Here is a 20,299-nt window from a genome sequence, read left to right on the forward strand (position 1 = left end):
AAGAGCTAATTAACAGTAGGGTGGAATCTAGCAAATGCATTTAAGACAATTTTTTCTAAGAAGCCTGAAGGTTCTGTCCTTAGTTTGGACAAACTCTGTCTTTTCTAATCAATTACTAGATTAAATGCTTTTTTGCTTCCATAACAATGCCAAGTTTGGTGCAGTCACCTAAAAAATAGCCTCAATTAATGTTTCATAAATGTTGAAAAAAATGAGTTACACATGACAACTATTACTTTATTTCTGTCCCACTGTTGACATATTCAGGATAGAATCAAATGCATTAAACAAAAATGAATACATATGTTCTCCATTTCTGCAATGTTAAGTAATAATGACTGTAAATAAAATAATTGATCTTAAGTGAAAATATTAATGTTTCAGAAACATGCTAACTTAAATGATTGCTGTCATCTACTAAAACAGAACAGATGCCTTTGTTATCTTTTTTCTTTTTCCCCACCATGTTTAAGAATGAACAATAATCATTGAATAAATGAACAATCATATTTAAGGAGAAAAATGAAGCCTCGAACAATATGAAAATGTTTTATTGTTTCTATTCATTAAATGCTAATAGCATGTGCATACGCTAACATAAGAAGACAGTTTTATCTTACCTTTCAGATCTGTCTTTTTAGAAACAGTTTTGACTTATGCTAAAGCAATACTTAACCCTTTTGCCTTACCCCTCCATGCTTTTTCTAAAATAGCTAACCTGAGGTTATTGACTCTGGGAGCACAGAGGAAAAACATTCGCACGTTAGGCCCTAGTTGTATCAGAATTGTGTTCAAATTCATTTCACTATGGCCATCTCAGATGATGATACAAATGCAAGAGGTAGGATCCACCATCACAAAACACTTACCGCAGTTGGCCTCATCTGATGCGTCTGCACAGTCTGGATCCTCGTCGCAAACCCACAGCTTGGAAATACAATGTTTGGTAGTTTTACACTGGAAATAGTCTGGAGAGCAGCTGTTTTCGGCTTAAGAGGAAAGCATCTATTATTAAAATGTAGCTTTGGACAAAAATAGACATTCTAATTAAAAAACAAATTTTTAAGTTAATCAATTGAAAATGTATCATCTTTTAATTAATAAGACCCTGAAGGTGATAAGTTTTAACTTTTAATTATCTATAGTGTATTCCTATTACCTGTTCTAGTATAAATAAATAAAACATATTTCTGCAAATGATGCATTTGATAAAAATCAGAGTTTTCAAAACCACCCCCCCTTGATTAGATATCTTGAAACTAATTAAAAAATAAAGGATTCAGGGTCTTTCAAAATAATTTTTTTCAGATAAATAAATATAAGAATTTACACATAGGCATTTTTGTAAATAGAAAAAGACTAAAATCAGAAGATATTAGTGAATGAGAAAAAGAAAGGCACAGAATTTATCAAAACCTCTAGTTGTGTTGAGATTTTGACGGAAGAGGTGAACATCTGACTCAAACTATAAACTGCTTCACAAATCTTAGTCAGTTTAATGGATCAGCTTCTAGAATCTCTAACCATAAAGAACTGGTACTGACTTTATTCTGAATGTACCATCTTAATCAAATTGCTGGATGACTGCACATTATTTACTAAGAAAACTTTTAGAGGATTAAAATAAAACTTCAGTAAGACAGAAATGTTGACAGCAGTTCTGCTGAAAGCTTGAACTTGACAGGTGCACTATGGTTCAGATCCTGTGTGTGTATGTACGTGTATGTGTGTATGTGCCTGCCTGCCTATGTGCATGTATGTATATGATGTAAATTGTTCTGTCTCCCATTTTATGTATATTTATTTTTCATGGGAGATTGAAATAAAACGTGAACAGAATTAAAATTATTTTACAATTGTCTTTTGAAGTAGCTTGTTAAGATACATTAGAAGGAGTATTACTTACAGTTTTTAACAAGTGATTTTTGTTAGGTTATTTTGTCCAGATTTTTGTTTCTTATCATACATTCAATATGTTATTATTAAGGAAAAAAATCTCTAATTAAAATGGAGTTGATTTCAAGTAACTAATTAAATCAACAGAAGAAAATTACCTGCAGCTACTTAATATGGTAAAAAAAAAATCTATATTTTTAAAAAATGCACCATAATCACCTGTAATTTGGTTTTGCTGCTTCTCTTAAGGATGATGTGGATGAATGCATGTTTTTTCATGTTTGTAATAATCTCCAGGTAGCTTTTAAGTAAAGATCACCCATGTTTTAATTTTCTATATATTTTTATACAGAGTTTCTTAACCATCCCAATAGACATCTAGTTGGAATTATTTGCCCATCATTGCAGTTATATTTTCCACACTGTATAAATTCATGGTGAACAATAATAATCTTTAGACCAATTTCAGTTGGGAGTCAGAGGTCAGAGTGAACAGTTGGAGGTGACTTACGACAGTCCCTTTCATCTTCCTCATCTCCACAGTCATCCTGCCCATTGCATCTGAGGTTTACTGGGATGCATTTCTGGTTCTTGGTACACTTGAACTGACCTGAGAGGCAGACATGTGTGTCTAAAAGAGAGAACAAAAAATGTGGGCTAAAGCCTGTGTCTGAATTTAAATCAGTGCAGACATAATCAGTTAAGAATTAGATTCGTGTTCCTTAGTTAAGAATGTAATCACCTACCACAGTTGAGTTCATCAGAATTGTCCCCACAGTCATTCTCTCCATCACAGATGAAAGCGGGCAGAGCACAGAGCCCAGTTCCACACTGAAATCGGCCTGGCTGACATTTAAATTCCGCTAGAGGAGGAAACATATAGGTATCGTGGAATGACAATCTTAGCTCATGACTTCTTAAACAGAGTTTTTCTGACATTCAACATATTTATTATATTAAACATATCCTACAGCACAATGTGAATGTCTCACATCCAGAGAGCTATTAGTTTCAGATGTGCAGTTAAGCTTTGAGCAGCTCAGATGGCCTCCAGATTAGATTTTATAAACTAACAGTAAGAAGAAAGATATTAACAACATATAAATATAAATATATATATTTAAAACATTTAAATTTCTCCTCATTTCAAAGACATGGTATTGAGTGGCAGAGCACAGTTCATTGTGATTTTTTTAAAAAGTTATTCCAATATCACTTAAAAAATTATTTATTTGATCACTTTGCTGCCTGTAATGTGTTGAGAGAAATATCTGCCCTCAATACATATTCCCCAGCATTCCTTAAAGCAAATACTTTCTATAACTATCACATTTTAAATCAGAATTATTGATATTTATTCCTATAATCTTATTAATATATAAGGACAATGTCATAACTAGTAAAGATTTTTATATACCATACGTATGTTATAATAAATATCTCCTACATGGTAAAGCAGTTTTTGCTATATCCTTTGAGTTTATTTAAGCAATAATAACAATAAAGTAGGATCTATTGTCTATCTACTTTTTATCATGCACTGGGCTAGGTTCTTTCACATATAGTTACTAATTGAATCTCATTATAAACTTCTCACCTTGGGATCACCATGACCATTTTATAAATGAGGAAAGTAAGTCTCATGGATTCTAATAATTCACCCAAGAATATACAAGTTTCAAATGCCGGAGTTGAAGTTTAAATCCACATCTGACTCTGAAGTCTTCTCACAACTTGCAATAAACACTTATCTTTTCACTGATGATCCTAATGTGTGTTACTAATCACTGATTTTGAGATTAATAGTATGCTGTTTATTAGTTCAAATCGGTCAATCAAACATTAATAAATTATATTTTGAACTTCCTTTGGAAGATAAATTACGCTTTTATAATTAAAATATTAATTAAAATTTTCTTAACATGGAAAAAAACCTCAATATATGCATGGCTTCCATAGAAGTGAGTTCTAAAATGTTGAACATCATTTACCTTCAATTTACAACATTTATTAATTAATCACACTAAATGTTTAAACTGGGCGATCCTTAATTTTCTCATGATCTAAACATGCATTTCCTCTATTTCCTGTTGCTTTATATACGAGTTCCTTTAATATTTCTTTGCGCATAATTGCTGTTGTATTTTTCAACACTTTATGAACTTATGGTGTATGGATAGTAATTTTTAGACCAATTTCAGTTCAGAGTCAGAAGTAAGACAGGACAGAACATTTTGAGGTGACTTATGACAGTCCCTTTCATCTTCCTCATCCCCACAGTCACCTTGTCCATTACAAGTGAGGTTGTCCAAAACTTTTCCGTAAGAAGGGTTGTAAATATTAAAGGAGTTCCAATGTCTGTTAAATAACTAGGAAGCCTATGTGACCTTTAAATGTGTCTCTAGAATGATCCTTGATGCATTAGGGTATTATAGGAAATATAATTACAAACTTATGATGCCAGAGAATTCTTGATGCATCACTCAACTATATTTCCATAAATAACATTATTGCAGTATGAAGGTATATGAACCTGGTATCAAGCTTTGCTGCTTTTTCAGGTGAAATTATAGGTATTGTCAGTGGCTCTCAATACCTGCAAATTTTGATGATGCAGCTACTCAAAAATGAAGTCTAAACACTTGACAGACACACGTACATCATTTTCCACCTCACCATGACTCTCAAAATAGTGTCATGCCTACAGATGTTCAAGCTGTTAACCCATCAACTCCAAGAAATAGATCATTTACTAAAATATCACAGAGATAATGTCACCAATAAAAACACTTAGTATTGGTATTTAACCAGGATAAGGATCATACAGAGACTCTTAGATACCAGATGCCTCTTTGGTTCCCTTCAAAAGTCATTAAAGTTATATTTGTTCACCAAATATTCTGAAAGTGGGTAAATGTAAAAAGTGTGTTATACTAAAGCTGTAGTTAATTTTTCATATGAGTTTGGATACAGCATGAAATTCCAGTCAAGATTAAAATTAGAGTTCAGGAACTGTAAATATTTTAGAAGGGAGAGCACTGGGTGCTACTGACTTTATCTGCAGGTCATTATGGGGATAATTCCTCAAAAAACACTTTAGTAAATCTGGGCAGGAAAGGTCATCTTAATATGAGAACTAAAGTAACATATTCATTCTTATTTCTATAAATTACAAAAATAAGTTGTATTTACTTTACTATATCACAGAACAGTTTATTGTGAGAAAATTAATAAACTTGATTGTGTAAATCTCCATTGGCCACCATAATTTCTTATTCCTTGATATTTTTTTAATTCAGTAACTTAAGAATAATTCAGGCATAATAGTATACCTATGTCATACAGATACTACTCTTCATATACTGTCCATCACAGTGAAAACAAAAACTTTATTAAAAAAAATCAAAGGGCAATGGACCTTTCAGAAACAAAAATAATATTAGAAAAGCAATGACTTTTAAAACTTTTTCCTTCTCACTGAATATATTATTTACTGATTTTAAACATATAAATGAGATATGTGAAAAAACTTCAAATGTTTGATATACTTGGTAGTGACCAGAGAGGTGGAATACAGCTCATCCAAGTAATTATCTAGAGGTCCTAAGTTTGAAACAGCTTTGTAATTATGTGGTGGAAAGTTCTGTAGCAGAAAGTAGCTGGCTTTCACTAAGACAGTATACTTCTTTCTTTAGTGCAAGCCTAAGGATCTTGAACTCAACTGTCAAGACCAAATCAAGGCAACCATCTACTGGGATGTTGAGGAATTATCATGATTGACTACAAGCATCTTCAAGTTGACAGGACAGTATTAGAGTGACCCATGGAGTGAACTATAAAAGGCTAACAAGGAAAAGTCTGCTGATTGTCCATTACAACCTAGGTTACCAAAGATAGCTTAAAAAAATAGCACCTAACCATGCCAATGACAGTCAAATGTCAAGACATAATTGGTAGTCACTTTAAGGCAACTACTAAGAGCATACTAAATTGACTAACAGCCAACTAATGACTTACATTGGAAAAATCTGACTTTTAAGGTATTTTCAGTATTTTAATACTGACAGAAAAGTTGAAGGACTGTATCCCTTAAAGTCAAGATTTCAGTCATTGAGTGGCATTCTGAAAACTTGCCCATTTTTGCTTCTGATTTAATGATATCTTAAGTCAAAATCATGCTGATTTTTACTCTCCTGATTGCTACATGCAGAGTTTAGTTATTCTACAAGTAAAAAAAAATTGAGAAAGAGATGACGAATACAAAGTGCTGATGGTGTCATTGTGGATGTAATAGTGATCAGAGACATACACAAGACATTGCAACAATTTTTGCTGTATTTTAAACTACTGACATAAAACCTTTCTGTTTCAATTTTTGAAAGCTATCAGAAGGCAATACTTAAGATCTAGCTTCAATTTTCCAGGTCTGGGACGTAAGGAGCTCTAAATTCTAAATTCCTGCATCTGCCAGTGTACTCACGACAGTCATCTGGTTCGTCAGATCCATCACCACAGTCATCCACGGTGTCACATTTCCACCAGAATGGAATACATTTATCAGTTTTGCAACGAAACTTTGAAATAAAGGGAAAAAAAATAAAGATTAAAGAACGCTACTCATATGTAACGGATATTTAAAAACTCACTAGGGCAGAGCAGCCTAGCCTACTCTCTTGCTGCAAATGTGAACTGTGGTAGTCTTAGAGCATTCCACAATGGAGAATAAGTGCACAACAAGCAGCAAAATGACCATCCAGGAAAGCACACTGTTCAGGAAAACCTGGTGAAATTTCCTGAGCAAAGACAAGCTCATGAATTTACTTATTGTCTACAGCTGCTTTCTCACCACAACAGTTTAGTACTGCTACACAGACCATGTGGTTCACAAAGCCTCAAATAGTTATTACCTGTCCCGCTACAGAAAACTTTTGCTGAACACTGAGTAGGGCTAAAAATCATCAGAGATACCAGGAAGAGGTATTGAGTTGAATTCATTTAGTTAATTTGAATTAATTTAACTAATTTAATTAATTTGAATTATTGTTCCTGCTAACTTCACTGGCCAACCATACACAGTGACCGAGAAAGTTCAGCCAATCTTAGATCTCAGACCACAACTTATCCTTTTCTCAGTAACATTCAGTTCCAAACGTACCCTCGTAAGATAGAAGAATCTAAAGAAAATCACACTTTCCATACAGAGAGCACATGCATCTGAAATAGTTGCCGTGAATAAAAACAAGCGATAGTTAAATTTAGTAGATTTCTTCTAGTACTTCAATTTTTTTTCTTCTTCTGAAATTGAAAATATTAGGTATTTTCTAAAATGTATTCATTTTCTTTTTGAAGTGTTTTTGCTGTAATTCTCATGTGAGTGACTAAAAGCAAGATGACATTTATCTTAGCATGTTGCATGCCAGGCAGATTTGTAACATAGAAATATATAACCTAGGTTCAATTTGCTCTAATGAAAATGGATTAGCAAGCTAAAAATTTGTTCATTTAAAATACTGCTACTGTCTTCAAGTAAGACAGACTGTGATGCTAGCCTTTACTGAACCTATCTGGATATCATGGAGCTGATTCAGGGTAGATTTTTATATATATATATATATATATATATATATATATATATATATATATTTTAAATAAGAGAGTAAGTTTTTTGCCAGTGGCACTGTAAGAGGGAATAGAGCACTGTGAATCCAAGGGAAGATCTCCCTGTTCAACTGATTTTCCCATATTTACTTAGCCTGTGGTCATGTTTGTTATGGCTTTCATAAATTACCAAAAGAAAAATATTACTTTGATAGATAGTGATTGTCTGGGGATATAAGGCTTACTCTGAAAGCAATTGCCGTGAACATTAAACATTTCCAGTCATTACAGTATATCAAAGTATATAAGTAAGATGATTTCAAGTCTCCTGAGTGTATTCAAAGTCTTTCCAATCAAGATTTGAAAAATATCTAAATTTTTAATATTAAAAATATTTTAAAATTTACATATATTTACACATATGTTTAATTTTACTAAATATTTCTGATTTAAATAAACACCCACTGTTGGAATGATAGATGATGACACAATGATTTTGCTCACCATTTCATTTTTAATAAGGACATAAAAGTGTTTTGAGTTAAGGGAAGGCCAGGGTAAAATATATTTATTATTACTCTTTATGCTAATCCATATTTTATTCATTACTCTCAGAGGAAGATTTCTTCTATTTTGTGTCTGGGCTTTTTTTTCATACTTAAATACAGTAGCTTTGAAAAGATAAATGCTAAACATAAATACAAAACATTCTTCGTGGTAAATGCTCTCCAAGACTAATAGCTTCATAAAATAAATTGCAGACTGCAATCATCACCCACAAGAAGAAGCTATAAAGAAACTCTTAAATGCATGTCTACTAAGTGGGTACATGGATAAAATGCAAATCCTACATATAGTGAAGTTTACTCAAAACAGGAAGAGTCTCCACTTAAAAATAAGTAAATTCATTTTAAATTTACTTTTATAGTTTTCTAATTAAAATGATTTAAATGTAATATTTGAAATGATTTGTGCCACAAGAATTGGACCTAACCTTGATTTTTACCAGATTTTCATATGTTCATTTCCAATCCTAATAGAATTCTTATCGGTGTGATTTGCCTATTTTGTTAAAAATCAGTAATATTTGGGGGTGTATAGTTGGCTGCAGTAATTAGATGATAAACCCCAAATCCCTTAGTAAGATAAATTTAAAATGCAATATTTTTTATCAGAATGCTTAATGATATGATTCTGAAGTACATAAATTATTCACTTCATTTTAATATCTACCTCACTAAAAATTGTGCTATGAACTGACTTTTCTCCAAGAAGTATACAGTAGATCTTTTTTTCCTCCCATTGTATCAGAAAAGAATCGGAGATAAAATGACTGCATAAACCACAGGACTTACAGGGACAACCACTACTTGATTGTGTTAGCTGAGATGTTACTCTTCGTTAACTTTTTTCTTAAAAATGAGACAAATGAAGTGATAACTGTTTTTTTCAGGAAGTATTGAAAACAAAGATATCTGATCCATAACATTCTGTTGTTACTGTACTGTCTTGCTATTGCTTATTTTTTTAATTCATGCAAAACACTATTGGGGGTATATGAAAAATTATAAATATTTTAGTCATGTTATCACTGGTACCAAATTGAGAGGTAATTTAGTTATATGAATAATACTTTTCTAGGTTGATTTAAGTTTTCATTTAATTGACTGATCAGACTTTTTGCCTTTGAATACATACAATCCTAGGTTTTTCTTATTTAATAATTTGAAACATCTTATTCCTTTTATGACTACAGTGAGGCTGATGTTTTACTATCTATGTCCTGCTGTTTGAGATTTCATCTGTGTGTCAAACATCCTTTGGCTTTACTTTATTTCCAGTCAGCTAATGAGGCTCACTACACTGTAAGGGGCTTAGGCAGGTGTCATTTCCACTAAGTTACCTATAGCCTCAGTGCTGGGCCTCAGCAGAGTGACCCTGGTCTGCTCCAAATCAAGAGAACAGAGGTTATTTCAGAATAACCCAGAGGTTAAATTGAAAATCTGTCTAAACTAAACAAAATTAACAGAAATTATAATTAAAAAATTTTTAAAGATGTGACTTCTCCCTTAAATTTTACCTCTAGTTTGCTTATTTTACCTCCCATAGTGACAAATTGCTAGTTCTCTAAAAATAATGAATTTTGTTCACATAAATACTTAGGAGACTATAATTAAAACAACACAGTTGTAAAGAAAAAAGAGACTGTGACCTGTGCTTTCAACTAGACATCAGAACCTCCTGATGGCAGCTCACACTAATTGCACACATACTCAAGTATATTCTACTTGCACTAGAGGGCTAGGGTAATAACAACAACACTTACTATGACCCAGGAACTTTTCCCATGTAATTTTCATAACGGTGGCCTGGAAATATTATCAATCCCATTTAAAAGATGAGAAAACTGAGGCATCAAGTAGTTAAGTAACAAAGCCAAGGTAATTCAGCTTATTTAAAGCAGTCAGAGTATGGTCAAAGTGAGTCTGGCTTCAGAGTCTATGCCCTTAACCACTACACATACTGCTTCCTGGAAGAGGTTGGATCTTTTTTGTTTATATAGTTCTTTATTGTATGAGCCTCATAGTCATAACTTAAGAGGCAAGTTGAGCTAGAATTAGCTTCTCTTTTTGAAAATAAGCACACCCTAAGAGAAATTCAGTCTCTTGCTATGATGTCACTGCTAGAATTGGAAAACCAGCAAATTCAAAACACAGAATTCTAAGAATAAATTTAGTCATGTTAAAAAAACAAATCGTATTTCCTTTACAATTTTATCTTAAACAAGATAGTTACTCAAATATAAAAAATTAAATTTTATAATGCCATATGACTTTTGTCCAAATTTTGAAAGTAATAAAGTCCATGCAACTACCATTAAGTAGAAAAATTAACTTCTGAAATAGCTTCACTGAAAATAACTACATTTTGAAGAAAAAGAGATTTCAGAAGGAAATTATTTAGATCATATAATTTTTCAATAAAAATATCTAGAAAATTACTTTTTACAAACATATTTTCCATATCACTTACTCTGAAGAATGACAGAGAGGTAGAGATGGTGATACAGAGCAGATTATCTAGGAAGATTTTTTTCTTTGTTTAAACTGCATATATCTTAGTCTTAACCCTATGCCTCAATCACCCTGGTATCTTGGAATAGGTCAAATTTCCCCTGATGATTCTGCTATGCCTGCTTACGATTTGCACCATTATTCTGTGTGGATCAGTGTAAGAATGGTTTTCATTTTTGTTTTTGTCTTCCTTTTAACCTCTACGTGTACTTCCTAAATTCCCATTTTAACAATATGTATCAAATTGCTTTTCCCTTACTCTGTGACCCTCTCTATAATGTATGGAATGTTTATCTAATGCTATGCCAAACAAAAAACATGATGTTTCAAAAACGGTTTACGTGAATCAACAAAACACAGGCAAAACCTTTATAACAACTTGCTCATACATGCCATGAAATGATTTCTAGACCTCCACTCACCTGACTGGCTGTGCAGTTGGATAAGCAAGTCCTGTTATCAGCTGCAAGATAGAAGTTGGTGGGACATGCACAGGTGTGAGTCTTTCCAGGGGCTAAAAGGCACAGATGACTACAACCTCCATTATTTGTCATACAGAGATGTTTGGAGACTACAGATGAGAAAGAAACAACAACAGAATGGGATAATCAAGACCAATAATATAATATGGGATGAGAGATAGGACATTTAAGCTTCATAACTTGTATTTGAATACAATGTTGTAATCAAGAACTCATCAAGATTATAAATATAATTTTATTTTGTTAAAAATTCTACTCATCATCCTATGACATTTATTTTATCATTAAATAATTTTAAGAATGTATCTCCACAATAGAAAGTATTTTAGTAGGAAAAAAGTGTCCATCAGAAAAACAAACAGAGACTAAAAGTATTTTGTATGAGTATATACACAGGTTTAAAAATATAAATGTAAAATAAAATAATGAAATGATGGCCTACATGTAATAGTATAGTGGGTAGCAAAATAATCAAAACTTTATTCCATATGGCCTGATAGAATTCCCACTAGACGTATGCTTAAGCAAACTTGATACAGTTCTCATTTTTAGAGCCTTAGAGCTACATAAATATAGTTCCTTTCACCTAGCAGTCCAGAAACTAGGATCCTATAACTATTTTGTAAATAAATAATTTTAAGAATGCAATCTTCACTTCTCCAACTACATGTATTAATGTCATTTCAGGTTAATATGATTTCAACAAATCAGTAATTCTTGTACTATTATTGAGCTTCTAACCATATCCCTTAACAGCAGTATTTGATATCAACTGAATTTATTCTATACAATTATGCTAAGCAGTCAAATCTGGTAATCTTTCTCAAAAATAAATTTACACTTAACCTTAAAGGAAACAAAAATGGAATGTTACTAGAAGATGTTGATGCACTTATGGAAATCATGGAAAGAATAATTACCATCAGGTTGTCTATAAGAATGATACACCTGGATATCTGTGATGGCATGCCATGAGTTAATCAGTGAGAGTCTGTCTGCTCCCGAGGTTTTATGGACACGGCTGAGTGACTTGGTTTTCCCATCAGTCCAGTAGATGTAGTCTTCAAACAATGTTAGTGCAATCACCCCTGGAATATCTTGATTAGGGACTGTAATAGGAGATGGTAAGATTAATGTTCAGTCTTGGAAGACTGCCAGTTAAAATATTCAATACTACATGGGCTGACAGATACAACTGCTACAGAACTTCGTGTGAATAACTGCTGTGACAACCTGTCAGGCCGGCAAGGTTCTTTATTACCGGTTAAGAGAATGCAGGATCTGGCGCAGGAGGTTGCTTTGCTCAGATTTAGATTGTTTCAATCACTGGGAAGAAAATGAATTCAATCCTGCTTACAAGTAATGGCTGCTTCACCATAAACAAATAACATCCAACATTTAAAACTTATATATATATGTATATCTCCATCAGTTGTTTCTAACTTATATCCTCCTTAAATCCACAGGTCATTGTACTGCTTTCTCCCACTTTTAAATGGATTAAATTATATATCCAGGATGAAATGTCTATCTACCTGGAGATAGAGTGACTATGACTACTATTAACCATTTTAGTCACTGAGATCTTATGAGTATTTTTGCTTGCAAAATAAGCTGGGATAGGGATGGAGAAATATATAAATGTGACAAATAACAATGCATCATGCAGACTTAACAATTATAAAACTGCTTTGTTGCAGATTAAAATTGTTTTATAATTATACATTCATTAGAGGACTGGGTTTAAATGTAAACAGTAGATTGAGCTTCACAAATGTAAATTTTTCTTTCAAGAGATTCCAGGGTCCTCTCTGGCAAATAAGATGTAATAAATTCATTTGGTGGTTTGGAGTTAAATAATTTTAAAATGTGATAGAGGGTTCTTCAATTTTTTTTAAAAAAAGCAATAAATAAAGAAAATTGAAATTCCCTAATTTGCACAAACATTCCAATATATTTCTCTATATACATTTTTAGATCTACTTTTAAAAATTCTGCAAAATGTTCGTTAATGAGAAAAGGTACTATAATTCAGGTAATATGTACTTTTTTATATATTAGAACATAATGACAGAATTTATGTTTGGCATATTCCTCATTCAGCAGTAACTAAAAAACTATCAAAATTTAAAATATAATTCACTTTTTCTAGGGAGGTTTACAGCCTTATTTTTAAGATGCTGGGTAAATTTATATTGTTAACTAGAAGTAGAAATTTTAAATCTACCAATTTGTTATTTTTACTCAAATGGGCCAAATGTGATCAGAGAATTCACTATGACTCAGAAAATACAGAAATAAAAGAGTTAAGACTCCTTCAAATGGTGACACTTTAAGCCATTGACTACTATAAATAATGTAGTGTCTAGCCAGAAATCCATCTCAGAAGAGATACTATGCATATGAAGGATATAAAAAAATCAAGAAAAATCCAGATGTGCACACTTTTGATGCAGATATTCAAACTGAATTATCCGTGTAATTTCCAGACATGGAGCCCATTGCCACAATGATAAGTAGAATTGAATAAAGAAAGATGAAAAGTAGGACATTTTACCAGAATGAATCATGTCTGAGTTATTTATGCAAACTATGCCCACTCTCCCCCTTTGACTATATAAATTCATTCCAGAAAGATAAACAAATGTGGCAAAATGTTAACAATTGGGTGACTCTTGGTAATAGGTGATCATTACAGCAATCTTTCAACATGTGTGTATGTTTGAAACTTTTCAAAACAAAATTAAAATCCTCAGAAAAAATTGAAAGTCTCAGAAACATTCAACTCAGATTTCCTTAGATGTCAAGCAAGTAATTACATCATTAAATAGGGATTCAAAAATTAATCATCACTTTAAAATAATGTCAGTCCACCAGAAATTCAATTAGCTTCTGTACAAAAAGTGAAGTTATTGTAAGAACTTGCCTATTAGCATCTCAAAAATAGCACAGTCTGTTGAACTATTCAACAACTAGAGCTGACATTTATTCAGCCCATGGGTGCCAGAAAGTAGGCCCTTGGCCCTAATGGGTGAGGGAGGCCATTCTGGTCCCAGAAGGAAGAATTATCAGGCCCACATATCGATAGATCTGAGATTGAGAAACCCCATAGTAACATATCAACTTTGTACACCTATTTAATTTAATACTCAAAACAACTCTATCATGAAACAGTTGACCTCACTTTCAGATAAGAAAACTAAGATTTGGAAAACAAGTAATTTGACCAGAGAGGACAGAGAAAACTATGAAGATGCTGGTATTTGAATCTAAATCGGATTTGCTGGCTGCTGAGTTCTTTGCCACTTTACCTATCAGCCTTTAAGAAAGCCATCCTAGTAAGGTAAAGTATGGTTATGGACTGAATTGTGTCCCCTCAAAATTCATATGTTGAAGCCCTAGACCCCAATATATCTGTATTTAAAGATAGGGCCTTTAAAGAAGTAAGTAAGATTAAATTAAGGTCTTCAGAGTGGGACCTTAATCCAATATAACTTCTCTTACAAGAAGAGAGGGACACCAGGGGTGTGCACATACAGAGAAATGGCCAGGTGAAGGCACAGCAAGAAGACAGCTATCTACAAGCCAAAGGGAGAGGCCTCAGGCGAAACCAAACCTGCAAACATCTTGATCTGGGACTTCCAGCTTCCAGGACTAAGAAAATACATTTCGGTTGCTTAATCCTCCAAGTTTGTGGTAGCCTTAGCAAACTAATACAAGTATATAAAACAATGGGACTAATTTCATAAGCTCCATGTGAAAATCATTTTATTTAATTACTTGAATGCAATTACACTGTATATGATTTTCAGACATGAGACAATTTAAGCACAGGGCAAGTTTGCTATCTCTAAGTTTGTAGTGATTGGCCACCAGAAACCCTCTGTTATCAGGTAATCAATATAAGTGTATAGAGATCAGAAAAATGAACTCTTATTTTTGGCACATAGCTGGATGTACAAAGAATGTAGAAAAGTCAGGTTAAAGTGAAGAAAAGTAGTCCATTTTCCCAGGAATTGAATCTGTTTGATTCAATTCCTTATTTGATACTGACAAAGAAAAACAGGACTAACACTAGGATCTTTATACAAGCCTATTCCAAGCCCATTCATTTGGTAAACATACTTATTTCCCAAACAGCAAGCATCAAACACAACCACCAGAGTATTCCTTCTAGAGAAAAGAAATGAAGTAAAAACACCAACTATGTTAACCAAAAGAAATCTAGTCTCATACATCTGTAACACTATAGTGGCTCCAACAAGCTACTCTCTAAGAGATAGTGACGTGTTCCCTAACACCACGACCAATGCCAATAAAAATCAAGTAAAATGAAAGAGAGCAAAACAAACAAACAAGAATCTTTACATATTGCCTTTTCTGGGGTTTGACTCATAACTTGGCAGTATGCCTCATTTCCTCTTTAGGACCTAAAATCTCCTTATGAGAGTTATTTGACTATCTGCTTAAGTTTCTGTGAAAAAACTGCTATATGGTAACTGATAAATGATAAGTATAAATGAATGGATGCTGTGTTTGTTTTTCCATCAACACAAAGAGTTCAACCTACATTGGGAGTAAATGAGATGTTCCGAGCCAAAGCATTATATATTTTGGTATGGGAAACGTTCCTGATTCAGAATGAGAAAAATAAACTTGCTTACTTTTGGTTGTATCTCTATTTATATACTTATTTTCACCTTACAGATATGTGTATATATGTACATCTATATGTGTGTATATACACGTGTGCGTGTATTAGGTATGTGTGCATATGTAACATATCTGCAATATATATGCATAATATATACATACATGTATTATATATACATACATATATTACAGAGCAACAAAAAAGATTAATCTTGTGATGTAATTTGGCAGTTAGTGGAGCTGACAAAATAGACAAAATATATATAAAATATAAACATGAAATGTGATGGTATATGTGAGAAATATTTAACACAAATTCTTACTAAGACATGGTTGAGTTTATGAAAAAAGCAGTCAATGTTTTCTCAGAATAATGGTTATCCTTTTCTAAGAGGAAAATAATATGGCCCCCCGTTATACATAAGACTGCTTTTGTTTGATTGAAAGAAAAATGCAAAAAATAAATGTAGGGAAACTTTCATTTTACAGGTATTCAGCAGACATACAAAAACGACACTAAAAACAGAACAGTTGTGTGGGCTGCAGTTTAACAGGTACTTATTATATATTTAAAACCTATTTTAAAGGTGCTTTCTGTAGTTAGGCCTCTATTCTGTACAACAGCGGTATTTATTGTACTGTTTCCAGCACTCCACTCAAGCACTAGGCTCCTAACTTTTATTTCATAGACTATATGTATCAGAAGAAAGGAGCTGATATTTGGCAAAAAATAAATCGAAGAAATACTCTTTGCGGAGTTTTTCTCTTTTAGTCAAGTAGGTTGCTACCTTGGTAAGGTTCCCAGTAATTACGATAAATAGAAAAAGTGGAAATCCAGAATATGCTTTCAGCTTAACTGTTGCCTCACAGTTAGAGATACTCTATTACGAAACTCTTGATTATTCATTTTTGGGAATATCATTTATCATGCTGAACAAGTATATTCCTGGATAATACCAATCTAATTGTATATTTGGGACTAACCTAGTTTAAATACTTAAGAACAGAATGCACCAATGACATAGTACTCATCTCTTGTTGAGTTAAAATCTTATAGTTGGTGTTTTGGGTAAGATATTACATTGGGATAATGGCAGATTCAACACAGCTTTGACCAGTGGGTTAGTACTTAAATAGAAATTTTACTACTAATGCCATATTTTTTTCTGATTTTTCTTGAAGATTTACTTCAAGGATGTAAATGTCATTTTAAAATATTATATGGAACAATTTTTAATTTTGTTATTTAAAAATTATTATAAATATTTTCAAAGGAAGAACAAAGTTCAACCACCAAATTCAGTAGTTATTTTTATTAAGCAATCAAGATAAGAGTAACTTGAATATTGATTTTTTTTCTTTTAGTTATAAAGAATTTATGTATTGTTTGGAACACTTGAATGATCCAGTAAAGTCAACCTGACCCTCACTCTATGGCTGACAGTTTGGAAACAATCTCCTAAAACTTTAAAGTTAAAAAGCATATCAAATAAAATATTAAATTCTATCATCTTTTGATTTTTAATACATTTTAAGACTCTCCCATTTTTCTTATTCTTGGTGTCATTGTCCCAAGTAGTCTCACCTTCCCTCACACCTGAAAAATTGCAAAGTTAGTCTAATTTTTCTCATTGCTTTTAAACTCTTCCAACCTTTTTTTTTGTAACAGCCAAGCTTCCTGTAGTAAACAGAGAACATGTTTTTAAATGATAATGGAAAAGAATTTAATTGAAAGAAGTCAGTCTTATGTACGCAACTGGTTTTATTATTTTTCTCTTAATTATTTACAGAGGTGTGGCTAAGGAACCGATGATAAAGTTCTTTCCTAGATCTGATACCAGAAGCTGGTGAAAGCTGTAGCTAAGGAAAAAGAGCCACCTACCAAAAGCAGATGACATCTGGTGGAGGAACTCAGCCACTGCTAAACCACTGTAGTTGGTCATGGAGGGAAAGGGGATAAATAAATATTCTGGCCTCTTGCTTCCTCCATTGTCTAATCTCCTGCCAATGCTTCCCATGGTTTAAATCCAATCTGAGGCTGGAAGGTAAAAGAGCCGGGGTGATGCAGTCCACAGAAGGCCGCCTTCTAGCATACAGAGCATGGCAAAGAGGCAAAGATAGAATAACTAGAACTCCCTCCAGTAAATATTTCCAATATTTCTTCTATCTCGCATCTCTCTTCCTTGATCAAAAACCACCAATGACAGCCATTCCCTAGGCAGTACTGTGCAAACTATTTAGCCTGACTGAAACTTCTGTCTTCAGAAGAGAAGATCAGGATCCTCACTAATCCTCTATTCTGAAAGACCTTGACACTAACAATTTTCCCTGATATCTTTCTAGAAGTCTAATTTACAATACGGTATGTAGAGAAGCCAGGAATTAAAGTAGTAGAACATGAAAACCAAAAAGGAAGATATAAAACAAAGAAAAACAATTAGCATTCAAAAAATGAGGTGAGATTAATCAAAGGCTACAAAAGGAGTGTAACATGATAAAATTAGATGATGGAAGAAAGTGATCTAACAATGTCAAGAAAGTGGAAGATTCATGACAGTGGTGAGTACGTGGGTGAATAATGGTTTCTAGTTTATAGAGAGTAATGGAGAAGAGTGGGTGGAGGGGAAAATGGCCATAGTATACTAATTTCCAGAGAATGACTGCTGAGTCAGTAGCTTTAGTTACAAACGCCCCATCAAAAAGAGTATGCTTTATGTAACCTTAGTGCCAAGAACATTTGTTCTTTGTCCGTAATTGGGCATCCCCTTCAGTGTTACTGTTTGCAGAAGATTTTTTAAAAATAATTATTTCCTCAGAACCATCTACAACAGGCTACAAAATATTCCATTTAACATTTGCCTACATGAACATTTTTTCCTGCCTACTCTTTAATACAACCCTGCTTAATGGAAACAGTACTACAAATAAAATTTCAGGCATATGGATCCAAAATCCATTGTTCAAAATCAATAAAAACATTATCAAATGGTAGAAACACTAAGAATAGTCAATATCACCAAACATGATGATAAAATGTTCAAAAGTTATTTTTTCCAATAAAAAGTATGATCTTTCAAAAAGTTCATCCATCACTGAAACCTTAAAGAGGAGGAAAAATAAAGGTCTTCCATTTAGCATATGTCAGAGTACATAGCAGATATGAGCTGATGCTACTTGAGCGTCTATTATATGAGGCTGCCTTTGGAATACCGACACTGATCAAATGTCCAGACAAAAGTTACATGTCCTTCCTTAATGCAGTAGTTTACACTGGGACACTTAAATGTGAAACTTTTTGAAATAAATGTAATGTATGATGGCAAAATATAGAAATTATTTAGAGCTCTTCTTTAAATTAAAGCCATTATTAAAAGACAGAAGGCATCCTTTGCCTACCCTTTTCTGGTATTCCTTGCCTTTTTTTGTCTACCTTGTCACCTCAAATCATACACACTCTCTACATAGATTAGGAATATTCAACTTCATATAATTTAATCCCTTCCCTTCCCTCACATATCTTTAAATTATTCATAATATAAAGTCATATATGGCCACTTTCATATTTAATATCTAAAAAGATTATTTCTGCTAATGAATAGCAGTATTTATAAGTTTACAATGTAAATTATAGTTCATTTACTTTGAAAACTAAACTGTGCCTATAAATATCGTCTCTTGATGATGACACTGCTCTTCAATCTCTGAAGTAAACAAAACAACACTGTTTCATGCACTTGGTAAAGATATATTCCAGTTGCTTTGAAACTCTCTGGACTTTTCTACTGGTGATACAAACCTTCATAGATACTTGGAAATGTACTTTCAGAGCTGACCATCAGTACTAAATATAAGTTATGACATTCTACATACATATCCATTAGGAATGTGTTTGTTAGAGCGTCCTAATGAAAGCTGAAGACTTTGAAAAGCCCTTTGCCTTTGGAACAGATATCAAGTAGAGCCATTTACATGAATTTAGTAACTGGTTGTCCCACATTCCTATAATTATAAATATGCTTCTAGAATAAAAACAGAAAAGAGTGTAACATATTACAAGCATTTTCAAACGTGTTCTAGTAGTCCTAGGAATAACTAGGGATAAGTGAGTGAATTGAATGAACAGTCCTCCTCTCCCCCAGTTCCAACCTCAGTCAATTCCTTTAAGAAATGTTAAAAAATCACTGATTGATTAGAAGTCCTATTTTGTGGGTAAGAACTTTGAACTATAGTGTGGCAAAGCAACTTGCCTAAATTAGAGAGTAACCTAAGCAAAAACTAAAGCTACTAATTCCCAATGCTGCACCATGTCATATTTGGGACGGATAACACTGTTGAAAGTGGCTGAAAACTCATATAGGGTAATTCTTTAAATTTGTATTTTAAAAAGTATATGGAACGCATGTGACATTTGCAAAATAATAACCTGTTTAGACATATACACAATTTAACGTAACATGTTCTATTCAAGGGACAAAAATAAAAGATATGATTGACACTGAAATTCTAAAACTTTTCAGAAATGGCAGTTAATTTCAATTTATTTGACTGGTTCAGGAACATTTCTATAGTAACTGAATTTTATTTTGCTCCCTTCCA

General features: G+C 32.8%; 1 protein-coding gene across 1 annotated transcript in view; it reads right to left on the bottom strand.

Moving 5' to 3' along the window:
• LRP1B (LDL receptor related protein 1B) overlaps positions 1-20,299 on the bottom strand; it is a gene marked incomplete at its 3' end in the record, with an annotated part of 1,833,965 nt that overhangs the window by 205,134 nt on the left and 1,608,532 nt on the right. Inside the window, exons 61-66 of the mRNA XM_082841888.1 lie at positions 11,971-12,159; positions 10,991-11,139; positions 6,377-6,470; positions 2,643-2,759; positions 2,408-2,527; positions 870-989 (exon numbers count right to left, since the gene is read on the bottom strand). Coding sequence (XP_082698014.1) covers positions 870-989; positions 2,408-2,527; positions 2,643-2,759; positions 6,377-6,470; positions 10,991-11,139; positions 11,971-12,159 — 789 coding nt within the window. The remainder of the gene's footprint in view (positions 1-869; positions 990-2,407; positions 2,528-2,642; positions 2,760-6,376; positions 6,471-10,990; positions 11,140-11,970; positions 12,160-20,299) is intronic.

The sequence above is a fragment of the Leucopleurus acutus genome (genome assembly GCF_964270905.1).
Source record: "Leucopleurus acutus genome assembly, chromosome: 6".
NCBI classification, from domain to species: Eukaryota; Metazoa; Chordata; class Mammalia; order Artiodactyla; family Delphinidae; genus Leucopleurus; species Leucopleurus acutus.